At 46.6% G+C, this 16,775-nt stretch overlaps 1 protein-coding gene across 1 annotated transcript; it reads left to right on the forward strand.

The window, feature by feature from the left end:
- Window positions 1-3,041: 3,041 nt before the first annotated feature.
- On the forward strand, window positions 3,042-16,423 carry MESD (mesoderm development LRP chaperone). Its single transcript, XM_004480678.5, has 3 exons — window positions 3,042-3,344; window positions 7,182-7,414; window positions 10,443-16,423. Exons 1-3 carry the CDS (start codon window positions 3,135-3,137, stop codon window positions 10,699-10,701), a joined length of 702 nt encoding a protein of 233 aa, XP_004480735.1. The 5' UTR covers window positions 3,042-3,134; the 3' UTR covers window positions 10,702-16,423.
- The last annotated feature ends 352 nt before the right edge of the window (window positions 16,424-16,775 follow it).

The raw sequence follows: 16,775 nt of genomic DNA on the forward strand, positions 1-16,775 counted from the left end.
GCAGAAAAATTGGAAATAATGTAAATGCTCATCAATAGGGGACTAGCAAAATAAGCTATTGGTGCATCCATACAAAAGAATACTATGGGGAAGTGGATGAGGCTCAACAGATAGAGCATCGCCTACCATATAGGAAGTCCAAGGGTTCAATACCCAGGGCCTCCTGGCTCGCGTGGTGAGCTGGCCCACGCGCATGCAGCTGCACTCAAGGAGTGTCAGCCCATGCAGGAATGCCACCGTGTAAGGGTGCCCCCCACGCAAGGAGTGGCCCCGTGCAAGGAGAGCCGCCCTGCGCAAAACCGCAGCCCACCCAGGAGTGGTGCCACACACACACACACAGAGATGACACAACAAAAAGAGACACAGATCCCCGGTGCTGCCTGATGAGAATACAAGCAGACACAGAAGAACACACAGCGAATGGACAGAGAGAGCAGACAAGGGGGGGGGGGGGGCGGGGATTAATCTTTTTAAAAAAATGAATACTATGCAGCAGTATCAAAGAATCAAAGTTCTTTGTTACATTGTTAAATGGAAAACATGGAGTCAGATATGCTTAACAATCCATACAGATTACTACCATAAACACAAGTGAAAAGAAAACAATTTCTAGAGATACTTCGATGTTGTAAATAGGAAAATGTATGGAATGTTGACAAACTGGTTACCAAGAAGGAAAAGTGAGGGGTGCGGATTTAACTTTAATGTTTGAATATTTTACAACTACAGTGAAAGATTTCTGTTTTTCATATTGTTTTAGTCAGGGTTCACTGGAGAGCCCAAACCAACAGCATATATTTATGTATGTAAAGTAATTTATTAGAAAGAATTGGCTAATGCGATCATGGGGACAGGAAAGCTTGAGCTCTGTAGGGCAGGCTGCAGCTGGAAACTCTGATAAAGGTGATGCTGAAGTCCTCATTCCAAATTCCTCAGGGGAAGCTGGCTGGCTGGCAATTCCAGCAAGAACCAATGCTGGGGGGCAGCACCCACCTGACCCCTTGGCACTTAATAAAGACGTTCAGTCTAAATTCTACAATCCTTGGTTCTGACTTTAAGACCTCCAACTGACTGGATTAGGAGACTGGCCACATTGCTGAGGGCAACCACCTTTGTTGATGCAATCAATTGATTATAGATGCATATCCCTTCTTGAAATATCCTCACATTAATCAGCAGGCAGCTAGGCTCTCTCTGTCTAGAGGACCCCACACCAAATCTCAGTGCGTATTTCCATCTTTCTCTACCATTTCTCAGCAAGCTCTGCTTTTCCCCCATTTCCCAAATAAATTCTTTTTACTGGCAAAAAAAAAAAAAAAAAAAAAAAGCAGACTGGACCAAACCAAACATCATAAGCTATCCAAGTTAACAAAATTAACCATCACACTTATGTAATTAAAAATTTTAAAGAAATCAGATTAGCCACTTAAAAGTAGTTGAATTTTAAAGCATTTCGGGCCAGAATTTTTTTAAGGAAAAAAAATTGGGTGATTCAGCCTTGAAAATGATTAGTCAGAGCCTACAGTATTAGCTTAAAATCAGAAGAAAAAGAACACAAGGTGATCTCTTGCTTTCTCTCTTTAAAATGAATTTGCTTTTTCCACAGGGGGGCTGTAAGAAAGAGTTTGTATAGGTAACTTATGTTGGTCCAGATAATTTTAGGATGCCTGAGTGCTTTTGTCATAGGGCTTATGAGTTCTCTCTCCTGCTAGCCCTGCTTAAATTAGTCATCAAACTACTAACTATTGGCGCTTGATCAAGGTCATAAACTACTGAGATGGAGGAGTAATAAGTGGAGGTGAAGTTTAAGGTGTTTTTCACTTAATAAACCACTGAGTCACCGTTATCAGGCACTATTCCAACCTTGAGGTTACAGCAGTGAACGAGATAAAAATCCTTCAGTTTACATTGTACCTCACTTAGTTAAGGAGTTCATTCTCATATTTACTGAGGTTTTCTGAGATGATAGTGAATGAGACTAGATAATACACCATACTCAGTAATAAGTATGTATTACTAGGTAGTTTCCTCTAGGAAAAGGAATGCTTCATAGTTAAAACCAGAGGGCCATTAAATGGGAAAATACACCCATAGGTTCCTCCAAGAAACCCAAACACCAATGACAACAACAAAAAGGCTCTTTAACGTCTCTAGTTCAAGGAAATCATTTGTCTGGCATCTGTTAGAATTCCTCCTTGGTCACTAGAACTAGCAGCACATCGATCACCATAGATGTTTATGTGCTCTTTTGTTTTTGTTTTATGAGCTTTAAACTCAAGTATTTAATATTGATTTAGAAATAAAGTTCTGTGACCAAAAAAAAAAAACAAAAACGCTCTTTCAAAAATGAAAATGATTTTCGTTCAAGTTCAGATGGCAGCGATATTGAAAGTTGGTAAGCTGAATTCTCTCCTGAGCAGGAGCACAATGGGCCCCATCTATTTATGACCTGCAGAAAAAGTGGCTTTATCTGCCTCTAACTTCGTTTCAACTGGCCGATCGCAGAGGAAAGTGCGGGAGATTGAGGGGAAACGTTTGACACTCTGAAACGGGCTTTCTTAGAGCCTGCGGTCTACCCAGAACTCCCAGCTCCAGTTCTTTCCAAAGGCGAGGAAACTGAGGCCTCCAGGGGCGCTGTGACGACTCCTGAGGGGAACTTTGGGACTCGACCCGCGCGTTAGCGAGAATAAGGCCGGCCTCTGACAGAAAACGGAAAAGGGCACTCAGAGCCGTCCTGAGCCAGCGCAGAAAGCTCCAGTCGGCCCAAGGGGAGGAACCGGGGCAGGGCGGGGCCAAGATGGCGGAGGGGCGTGGCCTCCTGGAGCGAGTCCTGCAGGAAGTGAGGCGGAGCCGGGCGGCTCGCGCAGGCCGGGGGGCGGGGCCGCGGGGACCTGCCGCCCGCGGAGGCGGGGTTTGGAGGCACGTGAGGGACGGGGCCCCGGGCCGGCTGCGGCAGGGGCGGGGCCGGGCGGCTCGCGCAGGCCGGGGGGCGGGGCCGCGGGGACCTGCCGCCCGTGGAGGCGGGGCTTGGAGGCACGTGAGGGGGCGGGGCCCCGGGCCGGCTGCGGCAGGGGCGGGCCCGGGCGGCTCGCGCAGGCCTTATAGCCGCGGCGGCGCGGCGCTTTGCGGCGAAAATGGCGGCCTCCAGCTGGGCCCTCGCCGCCCTCGGCCTGCTTTGTGCTTTTGACCTGCTGCTGCCTCCGCTGCTGCTACCGCCTCCCGCCGGCGCGGCTGAGGACCCGGCCGCGACGCCCGGCAAGGCTCCTCCACCCGCCGGGAAGAAGAAAAAGGATATTCGCGATTACAATGATGCAGACATGGCGCGGCTCCTGGAACAGTGGGAGGTTCGCGACGCGCGCTCGTCTTCCCGGCTCTTCTCTGCCCCGGGCTCCTCTCCCCCTGGCCCTCTACTTTAGTTCTGGCTCCCGTCTGATCTCCGTCTCGGTACCTCCTGACCCCGTAACATTCTGTCTACCTTATGCCAGGAGTCCTTACTGCCCTGCCCCCGCCCCCCGGCCCAGCCGCCACTGACCGTCCGTGCGCCCTTTGACTCCCTCACGCCCTGCGGACCCCCGCGCCAGGCGTTTGGTCCCAGAATCTGCTTTCTGCCATCATTTCTAGGGCCACGCCTGTCACGGCTCAGCCTCTCACCATCCTGTCCCACTTTCTCTTCTGTACTTTGGTCGCCTCTGCGCTGGTCCCCGTGCTCAGTGAGCCCTGCAAATGAGGAGAGAGACCTTTTCAACTCTACTTGTCGAAAATCATCCCAGCTTTGGTAGTTCTTCCATCGGAAGTCAGGATTTCAGGCTTCTGACATATTTCTCTGCTGGGTGTTTTGTAATTTTTGTGGGTGACTTTTTTGGAGGCGGGTAATAGATGAGTGGCTCTGTCATGGAACTCTGTTTTTCCTTTAAAGGAGCGAAGCTTTGCTTTTTGTGAGTACGTTTTGTGGTTTGTTACTTGGATCCACTGGAGTTGGAGAGGGAGTGTATAATAAGCTTTTAATGAATTCATTGGTCAAAAACATTCTGCAGCCTTTCCTCCCTTCCGAAAGTGGGTGTTCTGTTCTGGTTGGTTTGGATGGAAATCAGAAGCTTGGGTTCTCCCTCACTGTGTAGCCTTGGGCAGGTCGGGTCTCCTTTCTGGGCCTCAGTTTCCTTATCTGTAAAATGAGAAGGGTTTACAGGATGATCCCTAAGATTCCTTCCAACACTGAAGTTTTGTTATTTTGTGATTCATCGGTTCTCTCTCCTTTACATAACAGAGAAGGTTGCTTTTTTGGCAATGCCTAGTGTAACAGTAATCACAAGGTTTTGTGTGTGTTTGGTAGAGGCTTTCAGACAGGAATTTAACATGCTACTTGATGCAGTTCATTAGAAGAAAGCAGATCTGTGTTTTCATCTATTTCTGCAGCTGGTGGGGAAAGATTAGGGTAGGTTTAAGCATGTACAGACCAGTAATGAAAAGGGAACTTGGGGGAGCAATTCCTTCCCCATTCACCATCTCCCAGTCTCCTCTTGGACCCTAGTAAGTGAAGCTTTTCAATCTGCCAAAGTGAAAACACTAGCTTAGGAGGAATCCTACCCTGGAAATTCTCAGTCCCAGAGGCAGAGAAAGGGAGTGCTGCAGAGATGAACGAGGGCTTCAACCAACAGGAACAGGAGGTAAAACAGAAATGGCCAAAATGCAAAGCAGAAATTGCTGAGTGCTCTAAAAAAAGAAAGGAAATGCTGTGGGAATCCCGAGGAGGGGCTTCATGGAGGAAATGGCGTTTTAGAAGGCCAAGGGAAATGTGGGAGAAGCATGTTCCTCATGGAGCAGCATGAGCTGAGGATGGAGCCCTGGACCCGGAAGAACAGCACAGCTGGAGGCTTGGGCTGCCTGGGTTCAACCAGATGTAATGGGAAGGGCAGATTGGGGGATTTGGAATCAGCAGTGTGGGTTTGCACGTCAGCGTCACTCCTCCGGGCATGTGGCTGTGCGTGGATGCTTTCTCCTTCTCAGAGCCTTGTCTTGTATGTAGTGCATCCTCACACAGTTGTGAAGTGCCTGGAGTATAGCAGGTCCTCAGCAGACGGTAGCACGTGTGTTATCAAGGATCATAGGGGGCTGTGTGGAAGAAAGAGATTTGCAGAAAAGGGGAGTTGAGCTGTATTGGAATTTGACAGACACAGGTGGAATTGTGGCCAAGAGGGCTGAAAGTTCAGTTCACATGGTTTAAGTCACTTGCTCAAGGCCACACACTTTGATGTTGGAGCTGGAAGCTGAACCGGAGCCCTCAGCCGGCAATGCCCCCGCTATAGGCCACTGTTGACAGCCCCTTCAGAGAGAAACGAGGAGGAAGCGGGTCCCTCGAGGGGATGAGGAGATTGAGGAGAAAGTCGGTGTGCTATGTGTGGTCACAAAGGCCACCTGGCTCTGCTCTTTGTTTTATGGATGAAGGAGACAAGCCTCAAGGAGTAAGGGATCCTCTCCAAGGTCAACACCTGGTTACGTGCAGCCGAAACAAAAGTCCAGATCCGATGTAAATACAGATCACCTGCAAGAACTGCTTTAGAATTCCTCCTATCTTTTATAAAAAACATTTTTAAAAAATACAGTACATTGTTGTTGGTTTATCTGCCAACATCTTATGGCCTTTCACTGTGCAAGAGGACTATGTAAGAGTGATGGGGGGCTTTTTGTTTGATTTTAGTTTTTTGGGGGGAGTAATAGCTTGATGAAGATACACTTTATACCATAGACTTCAGGCACTGAAGTGTACATTTCAAGGGTTTTTAGTATATTCTGAGAGTTGTGCATCTATCACCACATTCAATTTTAGAATGTTTTCATCACCCCATAAATATAGAAACCCCATACTCCATACTCTTTAGCAAACCCTCCCCCCGGGCCCCTCTCCCCACCCTGTTCTTCCCTCCAAACCCCAGCCCTAGCTAGGCAACCGCTGCTCTTTCTGCATCTGCAGATCTGTCTCTTCTGGACCTCTCATATAACTGGAATCTATCTCATAGTATGCTTTTTGTTTGTTTGTTTTAAATCAGATTTATTTATCATCCCCCATTGCTTGTGCTGTGTCTGTTCGTTGTATATTTGTCTTCTTTTTAGGAGGCACTGGGAACTGAACCAAGGATCTGAACCCTGGACCTCACATGTGGGAGGGAGGCACCTAACTGAGCCATTTCTGCTCCCTGCTTGTTGTGTCTCTCGGTTGCATCAGCTTGCTGTGCCAGCCTGTTGCGCCAGCTCACTGTCTTGTTTGTCTTCTTTAGGAGGCACCGGGAACTGAACCCGGGACCTCCCATGTGGTAGGTGGGTGCCCGACTGCTTGAGCCTTGTTTTTTTCCCCCACAGTATTCTTTTGTGAGGCATTTGTCAGCCCTTCATTCTTTTTTATTGCTGAGTATGTATATACCACCTTTTATTTATCCACTCATCAGTTGATGGACATTTGAGTTGTTTTCTACTTTTGGGCTGTTACAGTTGCCAATACTGTGAGCCTTCACTTGCCAGTTTTTACATGGGTTCATGTTCCTTGGGTATGTCCTGGGGCGCGAATTGCTGGGTCACGTGAGAACTCTGTTATCCTTATTAGACCGGTCAGGCTTTCCTCAAGTGGCTGCACCATTTTGCAATCCTACCAGGAGTGTATCAGGGTTCCCATTTCTCAATATCCTTGCCAACACTTGTTATTGTCTTTTTGAGGATTGCCATCTCAGTAGGTGTGAAGTGATTTCTCCCAGTTCATTTGAGTTTTGCATGTAAATTGTGCAGCCCACTCTGCTGCTATCTTGAGAATTTGGAGGATTTTTTTAAAATTAAAAATTGCCTATCTTGAGTTGTTGTATATTAACTTCAAAGAAATAGTTGGGCTTGAAGCATTCTGTCAAACTCAGTCCGTGGCCTGCAGTCGCTGCCAGGTTGGCGGGGGCTGTCTGCTTCAAGAAGGCCTGCTTGGAGGTGGCACGGCCTCATTGTGGGGGGTGTTCTGAACTGAAGGGTAGAGAAAGGCTTAGCTGAAACTCGGACTTTGCTTGATAGCTGAGTAGAGGAGAAAACCCCTTCTCCTCTAGTATCTTAGGTCAGATCCGTGCACCTGACATACGCAGACGTTTTTGCCTGTCGCGGTTGAAAAGCGCGTTTCTGACCAAAGGTTCAATTGCTTTTCCCCACCCCCACAGAAAGATGATGACATAGAAGAAGGAGATCTTCCAGAGCACAAAAGACCCTCGGCCCCTATTGACTTCTCGCAGCTAGATCCCAGCAAGCCCGAGAGCATCCTGAAGATGACCAAGAAAGGGAAGACACTGATGATGTTTGCTACTGTGTCAGGAAGCCCCAGCGAGAAGGAGACTGAGGAGATCACGGGCCTCTGGCAGGGCAGTCTTTTCAACGCCAACTACGATGTCCAGAGGTAAAGTGCTGACAGCGCTGCTGAGAGAATTGTAGTCTGCCCTGGGTCATTAGCTTAGGCCCTGGCAGTGCGACCTGGCTGGCAGTACTTCCCAAGGGCCCTAGCCCTTTCCTATCGAGAATTTCTTCTTCTTTTCCTCTTTCTCCTCTTTTTCAACTTGACAAACTTGTAAGTAGTACTCTGGGTTCGATAAGTACATCTATACATATTTCTGCTTGCTCTGTGCTACAGAGATTTCCTAAGTGAAATAATCTAACTTAGGTCTTTTCAATAACATCTCCGTAGGTTGGTGTAACTGGTAACACAAATCTGGGGCCTGAGAATGGTGCTTACCAGTTTGAGGCTTGAGATAGGGAGCCGTGTTCTACCAGAACAATTCTACTGAAGTCTTAGACACAGTGGGTTCTTATGGCCACTTGTCAGCAGGCAGACTGAAATATGTGCCTTTCAGAGGAGTTGGTTTTAGTCTCTGCTGTTCTGTAAACTTTCTAAAGTTTAAAATTTTGATGATTTTGATAGATAAAGTTTTGTCCCCATCTCTAGGTTGTGGACTTCTGCCTTTCGTATCTGTCTCATTTGGAGCAGCTCTGTTGTCATTTTAATGATGTGCTCTTAGCTTGGCAGTCCTTTCATACTGACAACGTCATTCAAAAAACATTAGTGCTTTTTTTTTTTTAATAATACTGAAAAGGATATACCTATTTCATAGAGATAGTCCCAGATTCATTCATATAGTAGTTTGTTTCAGAATGACTTAGTTTTGTATGACTGAGCAGTTACATATTCTCAAATTTCTGCAGTCAAAACATCTGGACACCAACTGCAGTGAATTAAAATAAAATAGGGGCTTTGAGGGGCTTTGCACTGTCCTACTTGTTCAGCGTTGTAAGTCCCCACTCCACTAGATAAACAGCGTCTCCCGCTCCCCCCCACGTCCCACCTGGCTTTACAGTCCTGTGAGAGTCAGGTACGCACTCCCCAGCCACCGCTCTTGCTTGACCAACTGCCACAGCGCCACCTCTCTAACATTTGGCCTAACCCCCAGGTCCGTGGTCCCCTTTGCTTCGTGCCTGCCTGGCTGAGCTTACGCTTCTGATCTGTTTCCCTGTGTGACCTTGCAGGGCTGCTGCTGCTCTCTGTTCTGAGGCCTGAGAGGACTGAAATGTCTTTCATTCATCTAATGCCCCTTGTCCTTGCTGCACCTGACTATTCTCATAAAGAGCATTATAATACCCTGACCAGTCATTGAGATTCCAGAATGGAAAATGCTTTGGCAGGACTAGCAGAAGACATCTGAAGTATATATCATATCTTCTTGTAGCTGAAAACCCTGAAATAACGGATTTTATAAATGCATACATTTTGTAGATCACTCTCATGGCTTGAGTTTGAGAGTTATGTCACTGCCAAAACAGCAGTTACTTCCTAATGAGCAGTAATGATGAACATCTTGCTCTGCTCACATAGTAGAGATAAGCCATTGGCTACAACCAAATGATGATTCCAACAAAAGAATGAGACTGGTGCTCTAACCTCTTATGTAGAATTTCTTCTTTTAAATTAATTGTTAATTTTTTTCTTTAAAGAAGAACATTCATTACTGGGCAAAGCTAATAAGATTTTTTTTTTGTTGTTTTTTTTTTAAATAACATCTCATTTGATCCTGAAGCTTTCTTCATCTTTGTATCTTTAGCTTTTATTTCATTTGAGCACCAAGTTGTAATGTATGACCTATCCCCTAGAGAGGAGCAAATTAGTTACAGTTTGACAGTTTGCTTCCTTTAGAAGGTCTCTGCTTGATGGAGAATGCTTTTATGTATACCTCTGTGCGTTGATAAAGCTTTGGATCAGATTGATAACCAATAATTAATGTGAAGGGACCCAGTTTTCATGGCTGAATGTGGACCTTAGGACATAATTTTAAGGAATCTCCTTTATTCTCCTGCAACAGTAGTTCTAAAATGTAGTGTTTTCAAATAGTTTAGAAAGAAAAACTAAAAAAAAAAAAGAAAAGGAATGAAAGGAGTACTTAGAGCAGGGGTTCTTACCCAGGGGTCCACAGACCCCCAAATCATCTGTGGAAGGATTTCAAGGGGTCTGTGAGATTGAACTGCAAAACATGTACTTATTATCTTTATTTTCTCAGACCTCTAACTGAAATCCAGCATTTCCTTCACTTATGAATGTATGTAATAAATAAATTACTATAGTATTCATTTCAGCTGCCTGGCAGAGGGGTCTGTGGAACAAAAAAGGTTAAGAGTCCCTGACTTAGAGCGTCTTGGATGGCAGAATGCTTTAGTTAGCCTGAGTAGAGCCTTAAAGAGAACAATTGCATGTTTTGGCTTGGAGGTCCCACTGGTCCCTGTGGAATGGTATAGACAGAAGACTCCCCAAGAACAGAGGAATCGTGCCCCCTGGTCACATGCAGGGTCCACCCAGACCCTGCTCTCTTCCTTTTTGCTCCTTGAGGCCTGTTGAGTGTGGATGTACTCAACTTCCTTTTGGCTGCTAACCTCAGGGGTGGGGTTTCTCTCAGTCAGTAGCTGAATGACTTCCGAGCCCTTCATGGTCTCTTACCGTGATCCAGTTTAAATCAAAGGTTTTCAGCCTTTATCAGCAGAAGTCTTTTGTCCAACAAAGCCTTAACTAGCGACTCAGAATATAGATCGATAAAATGAAAGCCGCCTCCTTGCCACCATCGCTGTGCATGCGTGCGCACACACACCCGGGCACCTCTGTGGCGTTTTAGGGAGCTCTTCCTAATGCTCTTGACACGAGCATCCTTTTGTAGCACAAAGGGGCCTCCTGCGTCTCTTGCTAGTTTGATCTTAGTTAATGTGTTAAATAGTTCAGTGAGCTAGGACTTTCACTTGTTTAATGTCAGTAGATTCTAGGCCTTGGAAAAATAGAATTGCTTTGTTCTATAGTCACATAAAATTAAACTGCTTTGCTTTAAGTGCCACAGAATCACTCTGACCTGTTAGCAGCTTCACGTGCACTGACTGTGTGATTGCGTCTCTTCAAGGTTTATTGTGGGATCCGACCGTGCTATCTTCATGCTTCGCGATGGGGGCTATGCCTGGGAGATCAAAGACTTTTTGGTCAATCAAGACAGGTGTGCTGAAGTAACCCTGGAGGGCCAGGTCTACCCTGGCAAAGGAGGAGGCGGCAAAGAGAAAAACAGCACGAAGCACGGGAAGAGCAAAAAGAAGAAGGAGGGAGATCCAAAATCTCAGGCTTCAAAGGAAGATAACCGAGCTGGGAGTAGAAGAGAAGACCTGTAACGGGGCAGCCGCGGCGCCAGCAGAGGCGCAGCCAGGACAGAGAGCTCTGCGAGGGCTCGTGGGGGTGGAGCAGGCTTGGAAAACCACACATTGGACGGAAGTCTAGTTTCTTCTAGAAAAGGTCTACCACATGGCCAGTTTGTGCTTAAAATAAGAATTACTGTTTTAAAAGGTATCATGACAGATGACAGAGGCTTTCTAATTAATATTGGACACTGACAAATTAGTGTTTGCTAGAAAATCACCTCGAATGGAAACTTGTGTTGCCTTTTCCCATTTAAATTTGGTGAGTCATTGATTCTGCTGTGGATTTGTGTCCTGGAACTGAGCACGGTACCATCCCCCTCTCGTCACACCTGTTCTGTAGGATGACCTGCTGTGCCAGTGCTTTTTTCTTTATTTCTGTTAAGCAAAAGGGATACCAGTTCCTAATCAGACAAGCCTTTAAAACTCTGACTTAATGGAGTAAAATTTCTCGTTGCAGACATCATTTTTATTACTATACTATGTATGTGTATTATGTCTAGATGTGAAGTTAGAACGTGCTGTTGGAGCACTGCAGGGAGCTCTAAAGCCTAAATATACAATCAGGAAGCCAGAAGAAAAGATCTACAATCTATGCAGAAAATGCAGACAGCAGAAAATAACAAAACCTGGGAATCCTTAGTGTTAACTTTGAATTTCTTTGACTTGGATTCCTCTTGTCCGTTAGAGCAAACTGTTGGTCTGTGGCAGATTTTATGTGGTCTGGGAGGTTCAGAGCTTGTTCCAATTTTGTTTCCTCAATTAGAAAAGAGGAATGCTGTGTTAAGTGTGCATACGTTCCAATTAATGTGACAGTTTTTTAAAGTGTGTAAATAGCAATGGGGTGCAGCAGAGGATTGGGTAACCGCCTTTATTTTTAAGCATTTGTGTTTGATAAAGTGCCTAAATCTGGTGTTTTTGTATGGTACTAATATAATAATGCTACCTGTTGATGTCTGATTTTGCTGTTCACATGTTGAAACCTACTCTGAATAAGAGTTAGGGAATTTATGTACAGTTTTTAAGAACTAAAAATGTTTGAAAAAATTTCAGTTGCAATTAGAAAAAAAAGCAGCATCATATACATGGGTAAACAATTTTAATGATAAAGGTACCAAGTGTAAAATATATATACCCACTACATCCCTGCTCCTTTGTCCCAGTGGAATTCTCTGTTAATATTTCTTAAGAAAAAAAGTACATTTCCAGCTGCTAGTGTTGTGTATTTGTTTGACCTTGTAGCGTCTGCTTCCTTTTATTTCAGTGACCACTCAGAGTTCCCTCTCGTGAGCCATCCCCTCCTTCCTCAGTTCTGTGCTTCGGATAGATGGGTCTTTGTCCTGCAGTACCCCCCAGCCTCCAGGCCACTTCCACTCCAGGGGCAAAGCCTCTGTGATGTGGGTGCAGGCCATAGGCATGGGAGGAGTTTGCTGGCCCTGCCCTAGGAGGAGCTGTTCTGGGTTTGCTGTGCAGTTGGGGCCGGGGTGGATGTGTGTCTGGAGCTGTCTTGCCCCCTTGAAAGGGTGGATGCCCAGGCGGTGAGGAGAAGCAGGGAGAGAGCCTGGCTCCTGGGAGTATCAGCCGCGTCTGAAACAAGCCCTGTCCTTGGCTGTTCTCAGTTTCTAGACTCAGTAAGTCCACTTCTTCTACTTACGGCAGCTTTTTTGTTTTTTGGTCATCTGTAGCAAAACCGCCCAGTGGATGGTTTAGTTGAAATTACACCACAGGGAGCACATTGCTCTGTACCTTGTCTCCACTGAGAAATCTTTCTGTATAAAGGCATACAGATCTCATTGTTTCCTGTGGAATGTGCTGGCACACGTATGTGCCAGATACTACTAGGTGCCAGGGACAGTGTAGATGGAGCCTCTGCCCTTGTGATATTCAACTGTTAGAAGCGTAAAGAAGAATACAGTACTCAAAGGGTACATTGCAGGGAGGCGCTTACCTCGGGGTGGTCAGAGGCACTTCTTGACAGGAGGAGGAGAGGCAGACTAGAGTAATCCACAGGAGACTATCCATGCAAAGGCCCTGTGGCTGGCAGGAGCCGAGTGAGACTACAAGAAGCCAGTGAGCAGGCTAGCGTGATACAGAAAGGGCTGGAGAGGTGAGCAGGCACACACAGTCTAGCTCGGGGTCCGAAGGAATTTGGGATGTTAAGCAGCAGTGGTGTGGGGGAGAGACAGTCCAGTGTGCACTGAAGAATCGAGTGGAAAGGAACCCCCGTGGGCGTGAGGGATGAGTTGGGAGGGTATTACAGCACTTAAGACCGTAGTTGACGTGGCCTGGAAGCAGCAGGGGCCAGCAGGGGTTGAACCAGGTACTTCTGGTGGACACTTGAGTTTTCGGTATTTTTGCTCTTGCTTACCATACATCAGTGGAACATTTGTACAAAATGTCTTGGTAAACTTTTGTTTGTATTTTTAGTAGTGGAATTGCTGGAACAAACAGTAAAGAAATTCACCATTTTGGCATATATTGCTAAATTTCCCTCTTAAGGGTTGTGTGAATTTACACTCTCACCAGCAATCGAGTCTCTCAGATCCTGGCCAACACTGGCCATCACGTTGGCCAATTTATAGATAAAAAACATACCTTAACTGGCTACCCTGAAGCCGCCTTACTGGAAAGACCACATGGAGGCCTCAGAGGGGCAGTGGATGCCTGGGGAGCTCCAGGTTTCCAGCCCATGGGAGTGAGCAGCCACGGGCGCGTCCCCGCCAGCACCAGCCTGCAGGCCAGCCCAGCTGCCACCAAGTGGAGCGGAGACGAGCCGTCCTGCAGAGCCCTGTGCAATTTGCATATTGATGAGCAAAGAAAATGTCGTAGATTAAGGGAAAAAAAATGTAAATATATATATACATTTATTTTCATTCTTTCATGTTAGTTTTAATACCTATTGATCTAATAAATTTGGATGATACCTTTTGACTCATGATAAAACCTGAGAACTTTGTTACATACATATGCACACTCCACTCTGCTTTACCCTTGTGCCCTTCGGCCTTTTGTTTTTGTTTTTAATCCTTTATTTTTAGTTGTGGTAAAATATATAGAACATAAAAATCTTTTTAACCATTTTAAGTGGGCAGTTCTTTGACATTAAGTACATTTGACAATATGTGGACCTTTCCCCACACTCTATTCCAGACTTTTTTTTGATCCCCATTTAGCAATAATTCCCCATTCCCCCCGTCGTAGTTTCCTCATGCTAAAGCAAGTACCTCGTGGTGGGCTGGCGTGAGCAGTGGGAGCTGACTGGCTCGTGGTCTTGAGGCTGGCTGGAAGTCCACAAAGGTGTCATGGCGAGGCTTTCTCCCAGAAGACGCTCGGGGGCTGGATGCCGCACGCAGTGCCCTGGAGGCCTCCCCTGGCTTCCTTCTCCCCTGGGCTCCTCGGACGCTCCCTGGAAGCTTCATCAGAGGATAAAGGCCCGTCCTGATGCAGCTGGGCGGCACCTCCGCTCACGCCACCTCATCAGAAGGTCCTAGGGCTCACACCCCAGGACTGGATGGCGCTTACCGTGGTTTTTGGGGGTACGTACAACTCCACACGACCACACCACCTTACCCCCTCCCCCCGGTGGCCACTGTTGCTTTCTGTATGAATTTGCTTTTTCTCTGTATTTCCTGTAAGAGAAATCCGGGAGCGCTCCTTTTGTGCCTGGCTTCTTTCACTCACCGTGACGTCCTTGGAGTTCATCCACGTGCAGCGTGGCTTCTGATGGCCGTGTTTCCAGTGGTTTCCTGTATAGCTTATTATTTTTTAAGTAAACCAACTAAATAGAGTATAAACTCCCTGCTAGTCCTGCTGAGGAAATTGATGAACTTCTCCCAGTCTTCTCTGAGTTACCTAATATCGCTACTCTACTGGGTGACACAGAGTCCCTCCTTGGTGGCACCGTCGTGCTCAGCCTTCATGTGGCTTGGCACTGCAGGGCACCAAGTTCGCCAGCGTTGCCCACTGGGAGGGCCGAGGCCGGCCTTCATCTTTTCCTTCCCTTCTGTCAGATGGCAAATTCTGGTGATGCTTCCTCAGCCTGAGCAGAGTTTTCTCCCAGGAAGGTTTTGGTGTTGATTTTTCTTTTTCCCCCTCTCATAGAACATGATGTTCCACTGACAACGGTAGATTCAGCTTCTCCCCCCCCCCCCCGCCCCCACCGTCAGTTTGGGAAAATGTGTCTTCTATTGTTAACTTATTTTTAGTTTTGTGTTGGTGGTGGTTTGGGCGTCAGTTTGTGTCTTCACTCTCAAGTATGCCATGTTAAAAAACCCCACTTGGTTTTTATCTCCTCTTTGAGCTGTTTATTAAAATTCATCTTGAGTTCTAGAACTCAGAAAGTCCAAATGGAGAACGGCCTGCCCCCAGCACATACTCCTCTTGGGCTACGTTTTCCCTGGGATAGAGTTTTTCCTGTACTCATGGTTGTCCAGTCGCACGGTGCTTGGGGACACGCCCTGTCTTTGTTTTTTGGGGTCTCTTCCTCCTCATGCCTGATGGAGCTTTCGCAGCCCGTGGCCTGGGCATGCATTTTAGGTGACTTCGCCCTGACTCCTTTCCTTCTTAGCTGAGATGTGTTTGTGTCCTGCGAGGACTTTCTAGAATGTTGCTTTCTCTTGGCTCTTCTCTCGCTGCACAGGAGAGGGGAGGATGTGCGGGGCCCTCCTTCAGCCGGCTCTGCCCTCCCGTGGTTGTACCGAGTGCCTGGGCCGGAGTCTCTTCCCCCCCGGGGCTGGGGTGAGTGCTTTTTGGTGGGGTTGACCTCAAGACGGCGGGTTGCCCCAGTCAGCGGTGTGCCTGGGGCCCTTGGCCCCCTCCGGGAGCGCCAGGCTGGGCTTCTCTTTGCCTCACGAGACTCTGTCTAGTGATTATTCTTCTATCTGCCCTGCAGAAGAATGTGGCGTTTGGCCAGGCCGGGACGAGAGTGGGGCAGGTGAGGCACTCAAGTCAGGCAAGAAATGGAAGAGGGTCAGGCGCGGAGTACAAGACAGACACTGCTTTCCTGAAGCAGTTTCATTCACACACCACACACTCCATCCAGCCTGCACGGTCGGCGGCCCTCAGTACAGCCCCGGAGTTGTGCCCTCCCCACCACAATTCTCGAACCTTTGCATGGCCCCGTGCCCCTCAATCCCCGTTATTAGCACTTAGCTCGGGTAGGGTGCCTTCGATACCACTGAAAGAAGATTACAACATTCCTGTACCCAGAGTGCCTAGTTGGCATTAGGTGTATCTTTTCCCATTCCTATTATTAACACCTTGTAATAGTGACGCACATTTGTTCTAGGTCGTGAAAGAATATTCTGATATAGATAATATCTTAATACAATATTTTAGAAATAAAAATCAATGTAAAAAATCCATCAACAAATTATCAAGATTTTAAGTACAGAAGCTGCCAGGGCCAGGACCTAGGCGAGGGGTGAGGCTGAGTTAAGCGAGTGCAGGATCAGACCCACTACCTGACACCAGTGACCCGGCGCCTGCTGCAGGATAAGACCAGAAATTCTTATTACAATATTAGAGCAGTGTTAAAAGATCGATGTATTATTATTAAATTGAAATAATGAAAATTCTTTAATAATGATTGAAGTGATGAATGCACAACCATATGATTACACCAAACACCACTGATTGTACACTTTTGATGAATTGTATGCTTATTATATGTATCAATAAAATTGATTTATTTAAAAAATACGTCAAGTAATTAGACAATTGATACCACTACTTTCCATTCTTCAATATTAAAAAAAAATCTACATAAAAGAAACCTAATTCGCCACTTCATGTATTCAAGTTATTTTCATTTGCCCAAGCGTCCTTGTCGGAACGTAATATTCACAGAGTTACCTTCTTGGCCTAAAAAGAATCTTGTTTCTGGCTTTTTACACTTCATATTCCATTGTGACGAGGTTTCCCTTTTGCAGCGTGGCCTTCAAGTCCTCGTGGCTGTGAGATGTTCCCGTCCTGTTACCAGGCCCTCGTCTTGCTTGACAGGTTGACGTGGTGGGAAGAGTCGGTCAGACCCGGCCCCGTGTGACCGTTAG

Source organism: Dasypus novemcinctus, chromosome 3 (assembly GCF_030445035.2).
Source record: "Dasypus novemcinctus isolate mDasNov1 chromosome 3, mDasNov1.1.hap2, whole genome shotgun sequence".
Lineage (NCBI taxonomy): Eukaryota > Metazoa > Chordata > Mammalia > Cingulata > Dasypodidae > Dasypus > Dasypus novemcinctus.

What these genes read in the sequence shown, in the direction of transcription:
- MESD (XM_004480678.5), top strand. Translation starts at nt 3,135, where the DNA reads ATGGCGGCCTCCAGCTGGGCCCTCGCCGCCCTCGGCCTGCTTTGTGCT. An exon ending in GGCTCCTGGAACAGTGGGAG is followed by an intron (nt 3,345 to 7,181) that starts GTTCGCGACGCG and finishes CCACCCCCACAG; the next exon opens with AAAGATGATGACATAGAAGA. An exon ending in GCCAACTACGATGTCCAGAG is followed by an intron (nt 7,415 to 10,442) that starts GTAAAGTGCTGA and finishes CGTCTCTTCAAG; the next exon opens with GTTTATTGTGGGATCCGACC.